We start from the raw sequence: 12,694 nt of genomic DNA on the forward strand, positions 1-12,694 counted from the left end.
GAGATTAACATCTCGCGCGTGATGGCTCCATCGCAAAACGCCGCATCGCGTCAGCCGTCGACCTGAGATCATCGCCAAAGACGCTACACGACATGAGTAACAACGCGCGCAATGTGACTTGCGCCGCCCGAGATACGATCACAACACTAGGATCCATTGAAAACCTCCATCCTGACCCACCTGGACCAATACTGCCACCCTCTGACCCCCTCTACCATCACCCTAGACCACCTGACGCATGATGCCACCCCTGACAACCTACTACCCATTCAACTTGACCCCTCTACCACCCTAATACCTGATCATCGTCCCTGACCCCTGGTCCATTCACCATCATCGTCACTGTACCACTGGTCACCACCACGACCATCTCTCATACTCATTATCTCTCATTATCTCTATAGCTCCAGTGACACGCCGCTTCAACGATGACCCTCCGATCGTTCCAGTCTTCCCACCTACGCATCAGCGTCTTGCCTCGCACCCCGCCTCCCGCCGCACTTCGGCACGGCAATCATCAACCGCTACAAGATCCGATACAAGCCGTCGCGGCGGCAAGCGCGGCGAGACGGGACGACGGACGCAACCGCTCGTGTACGCGCTCGAGCAGGCTGCAGCGCGGCGCGCCGTCCCCTACGCCGTGCGCAGCTCGGCGATGACGTCACGGCACGGGGCGGCGACCGTTTGCTCGTCGCGGAGACGTTCACGAACGATCTCGACGAGTCGACGGTGCGCGGCCGAGCCCGATCGACTACAGCAACGGCGCTACCGACGACCACGTTACGGTGAGTGTGGTGTGGTGTGTGTGCGTCGTGCGTGCGTACTCGTCGCGTGTGTGTTTTAAATTACGAAAGTTAGATCGTGAGTCTACTTAATTAGTACATAAACTACCGACACCCCAACCGACACCACGATCATGGTGAGTGTGGTGTGTGCGTGTGCGTCGTGCGGTGTGCGTGTGCGTGTGCGTGGCGTGTGCGGCGCGTGCTGTGTGTGGTGAGTGTGTGATGGTGTTTAAATGTACGAATATTGATAGTGATCTACTAATTAGACTGAGTTAAAAACTACCGACACGCCACCGCACCACCGAGCTGTGACGTGTGTGTGTGGTGTGCAGTGCGCAGCTTGTGAGTGTGTGGTGTTGTGTGTGTGTTGTGTGTGTGTTAAATGTACGAATAGTTAGATAGTGAGTTCTACTTAATTAGTACTAGTTAAACTACCGACACGCCACCGACACCACGATCATGGTGAGTGCGTGTGCGTGTGTGTGTGAGTCGTGTGTGTGTGTGTGGTGTGTGAGTGTGTGAAGTGTGTGTGTGTGTGTGTGTGTTTAATGTAAACGAATAAGTTAGACTAGGAGTCAACGTAATTAGTACTAGAACTACAGACACGCCACCGACACTACAACGATTCATGGTGAGTGCGTGCTGCTGCTGCGCCGATAGTTAGGCGATGAGTTCTACTTAATTAGTACTAGTTAAGCCACTGACACGACGATCACTGTGAGTGAGTGAGTGTGTGCTGCGCAGGGGCTAATTGTACGAATAGTTAGACAATGAGTTCTACTTAATTAGTCCGAGTTTAGCCACGGACCACGTTCACGGTGTGTGTGTGTGTGCTGTGGGGGGTAAATTAGCAAGTAGATCGAGATAGATAGACATATGTGAGTTGTGTATATGTGATGTCGTTGTCGTACGTCCATGTTTTGGATTCAACAGCTCATGACGTTTTCCAAAATTGTATGATTTTGAGTTCATCTTCAAAAAAAGGAACGAAAATGCATAATCCCAACTTTTTCACTATACTACAATTGTTAGTTAAACCATTGTATCGCGTTAACTAAAATCTGCACATAGCAGCAAAAATCTTTGTAACCTTTACGTAACCTATTATGAGGCTTGCTCAAGGGAAATGCCATAAGTGGTCTGTCATTCCGGCTACGATTTCAAGTTAATTCATAAATGTGTACAATCAGACGTGTACACATGTACATTAGGTGCACTCAAGGTAAAAACGCCAAACAGTCACGACTGGCTATATTGCAAAATTCCCTGTACCACATTTCCTCATCGGTCGTATGCTAAATTTTTACGTGTTAGTTGTATCAGTTGTTGCACGATATAGTGGCATCTAAATATAACACAATCAGTTAGACAATAGATTCTACATAATAATTATTGTTGTATAGTAATAAGTTGTATAATGTGACCTTCACTGTCACCTTCACTTATGTTTTGTCGGCTCTTGTTACACTTGTACTTACACAACTCGTGTTACACTTGTACTTACACAACTCTTGTTACACGTGCACGTTGTAAATAACACGGCTTTTGTTAACACGAGCCACTGTAGCTTACACAAATCTTGTTACCCTTGATACTTCGTACATACACGTGCTTTTGTACACGTGCACTTGTACTTACACAACTCTTGTTACACGTGCACTTGTACATACACGGCTTTTGTTACACGTGCACTTGTACTTACACAACTCTTGTTACACGTGCACTTGTACATACACGGCTTTTGTTACACGTGCACTTGTACTTACACAATCTTGTTACACTGCATTGCAGCATACATGGCTTGTTACACGTGCGGCTTGTACTTACACAAACTCTATTACACGTGCACTTGTACTTACACAACTCTTGTTACACGTGCACTTGTACTTACACAACTCTTGTTACACGTGCACTTGTACTTACACAACTCTTGTTACACGTGCACTTGTACTTACACAACTTTGTTACACGTGCACTTGTACTTACACAACTCTTGTTACACGTGCAGTTGTACTACACAACTCTTGTTACACTTGTACTTACCACCAACTCCTTGTTACACTGTAACTTACACAACTCCATTGTTACACTTGTCTTAACACAACTCGAGAGAGAGAGAGAGCGCGCGCGCGAGAGAGAGAGAGAGCGCGCGCGAGAGAGAGATAGAGAATGAGAGAGAAGGAGAGTGCGATGACGTGTGAGCGAAATATAAGAAAAGAGAGAGGCATTCGGGCATCGCAATGACAAACGCAGTTATATTTGAGAATCCACGAAAAAAAGGGAATAGTATTAACAGCGCACACTGCTTGCATGCATCTCGAGTTGCTATAACTAGATATTGGCAAACGGTGGGCATAAACGAAATTACGGTGAACATGTATGACGACACACAATACTCAGCGTCATACACAACCTTTAACCAAACACGTTTGGTAACGTTTTAACCAACGAGTTTCTTTGGTATTTCCAAGTAAGCCGCGAGGCATTCTTCCATTAAAGCAGCCAGCGCTGGTAGAGATTACCAACGCCTTGAGGTGGCGTGACATTTTGTGACTGATGTAAACTGTACGGCTCATCAATTTCAGCGGAAGGAGATCGGAACGTGCGACAGAAGACAACATGACGCAGCCTGCACCTGTGCGTGGTAGAGAGGTAGTGAGGGGTGGAGAGGTAGCAGCACAGACAGCGTCGCACTCTCTCCTATACTAGACACATACATACACACATACACACACACATACACACACACACACACACACACACACACACACACACACACACACACACACACACACACACACACACACACACACACACACACACACACACACACACACACACACACACACACACACACACACACACACACACACACACACACACACACACACACACACGCACTCACCGTGATCGTGGTGTCGGTAGCGCGTAGCTGTATCGACTCGGGCTCGCCCGGCACCGTCGACTCGTCGAGATCGTTCGTGAACGTCTCCGCGACGAGCCAATCGGTCGCCGGCCCCGTGCCGTTGACCGTCATCGCCGAGATGCGCACGGCGTAGGGGGCGCCGCGCTGCAGCTGCTCGAGCGCGTACACGCGCCGGTTGCCGTCCGTCGTCACCGTCTCGCCGCGCTTGCCGCCGCGACGCTTGTAGCGGATCTTGTAGCCGGTGATGATGCCGTTGCGAGTGCCGGCGGGAGGCGGGTGCCAGGAGACGACGATGCTGGTCGAAGACTGGACATCGAGGGTCACGTTGACCGGCGTGTCGCTCGGTGCTAAAGAGATAGAGAGATAAAGAGATGTAGAGATAGGGAGATAAAGAGATGTAGAGGTGTAGAGATGGTTAGTGGAGGTGACCAGTGGTCATGAGACGACGATGCTGGTCGAAGACTGGACATCGAGGGTCACGTTGACCGGCGTGTCACTCGGAGCTAAAGAGATAGAGAGATAAAGAGATGTAGAGATAGAGAGATAAAGAGATGTAGAGATATAGAGATAGAGAGGTGTAGAGATGTAGAGATATAGAGATAGAGAGATAAAGAGATGTAGAGATATAGAGATAAAGAGGTGTAGAGATGTAGAGATGGTTAGTGGAGGTGACCAGTGGTCATGAGACGACGATGCTGGTGGAAGACTGGACATCGAGGGTCACGTTGACCGGCGTGTCGCTCGGAGCTATAGAGTGATAGAGAGATAAAGAGATGTAGAGATATAGAGATAGAGAGGTGTAGAGATGTAGAGATATAGAGATAGAGAGATAAAGAGATGTAGAGATATAGAGATAGAGAGATGTAGAGATGTAGAGATATAGAGATAGAGAGATAAAGAGATGTAGAGATATAGAGATAGAGAGGTGTAGAGATGTAGAGATATAGAGATAGAGAGATCAAGAGATGTAGAGATATAGAGATAGAGAGGTGTAGAGATGTAGAGATGGTTAGTGGAGGTGACCAGTGGTCATGAGACGACGATGCTGGTGGAAGACTGGACATCGAGGGTCACGTTGACCGGCGTGTCACTCGGAGCTATAGAGATAAAGAGAGAAAGAGATAGAGAGATCTAGAGAAAGAAGTATATAGAGATGGTCAGTGAAGGTGACCAGTGGTCAGGAGACACCAATCCTGGTCGAAGACTGCACGTCTAGTGTTACGTTGACGGGCGTGACGCTCGGAGCTATAGAGATAGAGAGATAAAAAGATATAGAGATGGTCAGTGGTGGTGACCAGTGGTCAGGACGATGATGGTGGTGACCAGTGGTCAGGAACCGTGATCAGTATTTAGGGTGGTAGGGGGTCAGGGTGAATGGTAGAGGGTCAGGGGTGGCATATGGTCAGGTGGTCAGGGTGGATGGTAAGGGGTCAGGGGTGGCATATGGTCAGGGTGGATGGTAGGGGGTCAGGGTGAATGGTAGAGGGTCAGGGGTGGCATATGGTCAGGTGGTCAGGGTGAATGGTAGAGGGTCAGGGGTGGCATATGGTCAGGTGGTCAGGGTGGATGGTAAAGGGTCAGGGGTGGCATATGGTCAAGTGGTCAGGGTGGATGGTAGGGGGTCACGGGTGGCATATGGTCAGGTGGTCAGGGTGGATGGTAAAGGGTCAGGGGTGGCATATGGTCAGGTGGTCAGGGTGGATGATAGGGGGTCAGAGGTGTCAGGTTTTCATGGATCCTTGTGTGATCTATCTCGCGTGCGCAGTTACATTGCGTCGCGTGTACTCACTGTCCGTGTAGGTCTTTGCGATGATCTCAGGAGAGCTGACGCCGATGCCGTTGCGGTTGGAAGCCATCACGCGGAAGATGTACTCAGTGTAGGCCTTCAGGTCGAGGAACTGTTGTTCCATGAGCTTCACATCAACAATGTTCTCCGCATCGCTGTCCACCTGTGTGTGCAGAAACATCGTGAACCAAGGGCGTAGCCAGGAATTTGGATTGGGTGGGGGGGGGGTCCTTGAGCGAGTAACAAGAACCTCAGGTGGTCTAAAATTATTTTTTTTAGTTAAATGTAAAAATAGTGCTTTAAAAGCATTTTTTTGAATACGGTACTAAAAATATATAAGGCCTATCTGATAATTAAAATTGTAATTAAATTTTTTTTAACGAGGCCAGGATTACGCTACGCGCTTTTAAGAGAAGAAGAAAATAGAGAAAAAAAACTTTTATTTTTGATTTTGATTTTGATTGGGGGGGTCCTAAGGCCCCCAAGACCCCCCCCCCCTGGCTACGTGCTTGTGACGTAAACGTCGAAACAAGTGAACAGAGAGAGCTTAGAGAATGTTTAACGCATGGTTACGGAATGGTTAGAGCAACTCGATCTACCGAATGATCAGAGTGAGCTTAGAGAATATTTAGAAGGAGGTTACAGAATGTTTAAAGCAAGGTTACAGAATTATCAGAGCAAGGTTACAGAATGTTTAGAGCAAGCTTAGAGACTGTTTAGAATGAGTTTACAGAATATTTAGAGAGAGAGTACAGAATGTTTAGAGTGAGTTTACACGATATTTAGAGAGAGCTTACCGAATGTTTACAGAGCTAACCGAGAGTTTACAGAATGCTAAGAGAGCATTTAGCAATGATCCGGGTAGTGTTGAATTGTGTGGAGGTCAATTAGGTTTAAATATTCAGCTGGGTAAGGGTTTAGTTCGATTTTAATGTTGAATTACATGTTGTAATATGCATATCATAAAGAATTTTGGCCTCTTAGGAACTAGGCAACCTGCAGGGAAATCGAATGAAAGGGTAATTAACATTATTATAAATATCAATATTATATGAGTACACGGTTATATACACGTACACGGCACAAATCGTTTATTACTTTAGTATTGGAAATTTTGCTTATAAGAACCAGTCTTGTTTAGTCGTGAATGTTTGTTCCCCTGCCTGCATGTGCTATCACGAGTTTTGCAATCAAGGACGTTAGGATTTCTCATCGACTACGTCTATCTCTAGCGTGCGTCCTCACGCGTCCACGCGTGCCACGCCTCTCACGTGATCGCACGGCCATTCTCACCTCCGAATACGATATCCTGTAACCCGTGACGTTGCCGGTGGCGAACTCTGGTGGCTGCCACGTGATTCGCATAGAGTACGGCGAGGTGGCTCGCACTCTGACGCTGCGCGGCGCGCCGGGAAGGTGCACTGAAACAATAGAACACGCTTCGTGAAAATGGCGGACGCGTATGGCAGGGATTTTTTTTTAGCAAACACTAATGACACAATTCGGTGTTTCCTTTTTATCGTGGTACAACCATGGTATATATAATAATTAATATAGTATGCTCGAGATTCTATCATGCTATAATGTTTTAAGATCTTAAGAACTCATAATTTGCTAAACACCAGAAAATTAGCCCCTGAAAGGTATCTAGAGGGTAAGATCGAGGGGCCGCTGCACCCATTACATTCTAGAGTAAAATAAAGGTCAAATAAACGTATAAATAGCCCTACAATCAGTGCAAATTATCATGTAGACATTAATGGAACTCCCATCCCACGGCCAGCACTGCCACACTTTGCACGTTGAATGGGATCTGCACCCACTCCCTCATCCCTACTCTGCCAAGTCTAGAAATCTTACCACTCCAATGTATTTTCGCAAGCAACAAGCCCTAGGGTTGGTTGTCAAAAACATGAAGTTATAGGAGTAAAGTTAATGGTTCTAATACTACGTGATTACTAATATAATTAATGTTACAACATGAGAAAAGCGTTGACAGAAACACGTCACAGCTGCGAGTTAACTTATGTTAACAGGAACTAATTTGCTGTCATAAGGCTGCTAATTGGATGAAAATCGATCACAGAACGTCAATTAAAATACATTTATTGTGCGTAACTAAAGACATATTTAAATTATGGGACTTAATCACACGTGTATAAATAATGACTGATGAAAAAATGACATAATTGTGTTTTTATGCTGCAATGCAAGCTGCGGTATCACAAACTGACAAAATCATCAAAACATCAGTACCAAGATAGCAATTGCCACTTTTGTGAACGTTTGTTTTGATAGTTACAAGAAATGTATTGAATACAGTGGGACTTATACGAAAAATCACTAGTATTTTTCATTCACATAAATTTACGATTCCTGCAGATCTATCTACGAGAATAAGCTGTTACTAACGTTAAGTCGCGTTAACATAGCACGTTTAACGTTAAAAATACTTCTACTTCGTATTTACTACTTATTTACTACTTATTTACTACTTACTACTATTTACTACTTCGTATTTACTACTTATACTTCTTCTTCTTCTTCTACTACTTTCTACTTCGTAGAAGTTCTACGACCCATGTACGGTGGGTGGGTGGCCGTGTCTGCGGTGATAGGCTGCTCTCACCGATACCCACCAGTATACCCATAGTAGGCTACACCTTATACTTGAAAAATAACATAGCTACACAATACTTGGTTTAACATACGTAATTTTGTTAGGTTCGTATAGTTGAAAAATAACATAGCTACACATTACTAGGTTTAACATACGTAATTTGTTGGGGTTCGCATAGGAATATATCTAGGGAATATATGATAGGAATATACGATAGGAATATACTATAGGAATATACTATAGGAATCATAGGAATATACTATAGGAATCATAGGAATATACTATAGGAATATACTATAGGAATATACTATAGGAATATACTATAGGAATCACAGGAGTATATCATATAGGAATGTATACTAAAAACATCTCTCTGACTCCGGCTGCTCTAGCGGATATACCCACCCTCTGGCTGCGTGTGTATGCTGATGGTGGCAGACGTGTCGCCGGGACCGTTGACGTTGTAGGCGATGACTCGGAAGATGTACGGCGTCCCCGGCAACAAGTCGCTGATCTCAGCCTCTGCCGTTGCCACGTCCGTCACGTTGTGCACGCGCTCTCTGTAACGTGGCAACGAGACGTCGTCATGACAACACACTGCATTAGGGCATGGGTTCCTAAATTGACTACGTCACGAATTTCCGGTGTATATTTTTTAAAATTTTGTTGCCATTTTTTTACATTATTAAAAGTAAGTACTAACGGGACTAAATGTATCGTCAAATTCTTACCTGGTCGGATTGTTTCTCAACTAGTTAAAAATCCAAAAAACCTGGACGATTTGATATTATGATCCTGACATTAATTGCTTGCAATGGGCTATGTATGAGTCACGAGTGTATGTTTACATCGAATATTATAGTAAAATAGGAAGTATAATGCAGCAATTTAACCATAAAAAGTGAACAGAATTACTTACATTTTGTGAAAAAGAGGAAATGCTTTTTTTACTTTTACTATTTACGGTGAGGTAATCACTTTAACCTGTGGTCCATAGACCCCTTTGGGGTCCGTGGATGGACTTCAGGGGGTTCGTGAACCCCACTGTATGCGAAATTTTGTGTTTATGTGCTTATGTGCATTTGTTCTGGGGAGGGGTCTGTAGCTTTACCCGGATTCTCAAAGGGGTCCATGACTCAAAAAAGGTTAGGAACCACTGACCTACAGCAATAAGGTACTAGCTGCATTAGAGGATGCTGTAGGGACAACGTGGGATGTTTGAAGCAGAAATGAAGATGGTTAGGAAACCAGTCGGGGAGACCTTGCAAAGGATAGACAGCAACGGAGAGCTGTGGAGCCACCGTGGTCTAAAAGAAGTATGGCTGGATGAATGCATGGATGGATGTACTATAATACTCTGCATCTCACTCGCTGTCTACATTCTGAACAGACATTGCTAAGCGCACTACCACCGGTGTGTAAAACTTTGCGTGCAAATTTTACTCGACTGTATTTCGTTTCGTCTAAAACTAGGAGCAAGCTGAAATAGGGGGGATGAGGAAAATCTCGTTTTTAATTTTTTATTTTCAATCCGGCTTGAAACATTTCACTTGATAATTTTGAATTCTAGATTTCTTGAGTTCGCCAGGCTAAATCCCGCGCGGAGATTTCTAATATCAATAATCTCAGAAGTTTTCGCATTGCGGATGTTGGAATTATACGGCAAATAACGCCGTAATAGAAACTGCCAGCCAGGAATTAGATGCAATCGATCGCAGCAGTAAATGATATATAAACTGCCGACTTTACACACAGATATGAACGCCGGTCAAAGACTCGCCCGCCGATTAATTTTTTCGACCGGAACTCCGTTTTCTGTCAACCATTTCTGTGAAAACAAGTCCACCAAGATGCCCCCCGTAGCAATTCTTGTGTGAACCTTCCCCGTGACGTTTGAGAGTCAAGGGGCGTGTACAGGGGGGCGGTGTCCAAGGGGTCCGGACCCCCCCTGCTCGCGCAGAAAACGCATCTAAGGGGGTCTAATTTGAAAAAATTTCTGAGGGAGGGCCCCAGACCCCCCTTCGCGTGCTCGCAAGTTGGGGTTACGGTTAGACCCCCCCTCCTGGTACAAATCCTGTACACGCCCCTGGAGTCAGTCCATACGAATCACAGATGCTTCCTCTATTTAGAGAGAGGGTTAAGGAGAGATGGAGGAAGAGAGGGAGGGCTACGGATTGAGGGAGGGAATGAGGAAGGGGGACGGGAGGAAGGGAGGAAGGGAGGACGGGAGGACGGGAGGAAGGGAGGAAGGGAGAAGGGAGGACGGAAGAAAGGGTTAGGGAGGGGGAGAGAGAAAGAGACAGAGGGTCAAATGTGCTAGGAAGTGCAAACATATGGGGGAGGGGAAGACTGTGTTGACGATAACGATGTGACACCCCCTGTGTGCGCGTGCCAAGCAATGTTCATAGGATCTATGTGCCCCAGGGTACTGTCGGAACGTACCCTGGTAACTATCTGATATGGTTAGGGTTAGGGCTAGGGTTAGGGTTAGGGAATAGGCGACGCCCTAGACTCGTTAGTGGAGTAAGCAAGGTACGGTCCGGCATATTAGATAGTACCAGGGTACGTTCCGGTATACCGGACCGTACCCATGGTACGTTCCGGCAGTACCCCGGGGGACATAGACCCTCTCAGCCCAGGCAATGCGCGTGCGCGCGTGTGAAAACCAACGAACCTGTCCGACCCCTCCTGTCTGTAGAACACGGAGTAGGTGAGCACGGGTCCATACGTGTTCGTCGGCACTCTCCACGTCAGCTTGACGAAGCGCGACGACAGAACAACGGCGGAGAGATCGCGCGGGGCCGACGGCACAGGTCGCGACCCCGGGATGACCCCTGCATAATCAGTTAGATTCGAGTTGGGCATTTGCGCTGAGCGGGCGCCACCGCTGCCGCTGCTGCGCGGGTGCGTGCTCGTGTCTGTGAGGGAGCAAAGAAAACAGAAAACACACCAAACTAAACACAGGCAGAAACAAAATCATACGCATGCGTGGCGAACTAGCTCTAACAGTGCATCTCGGCCTTCAGTAATAAAAGGGGGTGGGATTGGGGGTGGGGTTAGCAGTCGGTGGGGTTAGGGGTAGGGTTGGGGGTTGGGTCGGGAGTGAAACAAAGCATTCGTGACTGGAGAGCAAACAGGAGTGTGAATAATCAATCAATCAATCAATCGGGAAAATAGAAAATGCTCGAGACGTAGGATGTACTGCTATATGCATCGTATATGGTAATATTTAGCAATAATGAAATTTCGATTCATGATGCAGTGAGGATATTAGCTGATATCGTAAGGGTGGGAGAGAGATAGCACGTGGAAGGGAGTTAGCGGGTGAAACTATGAGAAGGGAACAGGGTGCTACAGCCATACTTAACTAAAGTAAAAGACACAATATTTCAATATAAGTATACAATGACAATAGATTGCGCATGTACACTATATCAAATACGTGCCCCGAACTACAGTCTGGCGTTCGTAAATAATAATAAAGAAAACGAAAAAATCAAATGAGGAACTATCTTGCATAGATACATAGCGACCATACATCGTGTGTATCAGTGCAGCTTAAATCAGGACATGCACAATTAAATAAATATCCATTCTCATGCGATAAAGTGGCGTATTAAACAAAATTACGAGCATGCACGTGTGCGCCGAATCTGCAATAAATGTTTCACAATAATTCAGCCAATTTTCGCAGTATATTTACACCCATGAACGAACAACGATGGCAAAGTTCCATCAAAATTTCTCATTATATCACTGAAACAGAATATTTCGAATATTCGCATTATTTGTTAGAAAACATGAAAGTCAGGATGCAATGCCGCATTATTATTCCTCGAATAATGTTCAGATTCTGTCAATAGTTTTAAAAGCACATAAAACGAAAGCAATGTGACGTTACACATTCAAATTGCACGCACGCACGCACGCACGCACGCACGCACGCACGCACGCACACAGGCACACACACACACAATTATGCAAATAACATAGAGGAACGGAGGCACAATAATATAACAATATCAGGAGTGGATAATAGAGATCTCTATGATCCACTTCTGACAATATCATATGCAATTAACATGATGGAGGCACGGAGGCATAACAATATAACAATATCATATGCAATTAACATGATGATGGAGACAGGATGCGGCACTCACCCAGGTTTCGTGTACTTCTGGCGCGTGTAGCAACGCCGCCACAGCACGAGCGAGAGCACGAGCACGGCAATGAAGATGACGCCGGCCACACACGCGATGATGATCCACAGCGTGTTGCGCGACAGCCCGCCGATCGTATCTGCAGCGAGGACAGAGGGCGCCACGAGGTTATACGCGATGCATGGTGGTCGCGATCACAGATGGCGCTACGACGTTATGCGCGATACTGTCCGATTATTAACATAGATGGCGCTACGACGTTATGCGCAATACTGTTCGATTATTAACATAGATGGCGCTACGACGTTATGCGCGATACTGTCCGATTATTAACATAGATGGCGCTACGACGTTATGCGCGATACTGTCCGATTATTAACATAGATGGCGCTACGACGTTATGCGCGATACTGT

General features: G+C 46.0%; 1 protein-coding gene across 1 annotated transcript in view; it reads right to left on the reverse strand.

The window, feature by feature from the left end:
• Nucleotides 1-12,694, reverse strand: part of LOC106807342 (neogenin-like) — a 27,626-nt gene that overhangs the window by 9,155 nt on the left and 5,777 nt on the right. The window contains exons 4-10 of the mRNA XM_014809650.1: nt 12,281-12,419; nt 11,748-11,770; nt 10,792-11,035; nt 8,523-8,677; nt 6,791-6,918; nt 5,501-5,660; nt 3,691-4,058 (exon numbers count right to left, since the gene is read on the reverse strand). Coding sequence (XP_014665136.1) covers nt 3,691-4,058; nt 5,501-5,660; nt 6,791-6,918; nt 8,523-8,677; nt 10,792-11,035; nt 11,748-11,770; nt 12,281-12,419 — 1,217 coding nt within the window. The remainder of the gene's footprint in view (nt 1-3,690; nt 4,059-5,500; nt 5,661-6,790; nt 6,919-8,522; nt 8,678-10,791; nt 11,036-11,747; nt 11,771-12,280; nt 12,420-12,694) is intronic.

The sequence above is a fragment of the Priapulus caudatus genome, unplaced genomic scaffold (assembly GCF_000485595.1).
Source record: "Priapulus caudatus unplaced genomic scaffold, Priapulus_caudatus-5.0.1 Scaffold209, whole genome shotgun sequence".
NCBI lineage: Eukaryota > Metazoa > Priapulida > Priapulimorpha > Priapulimorphida > Priapulidae > Priapulus > Priapulus caudatus.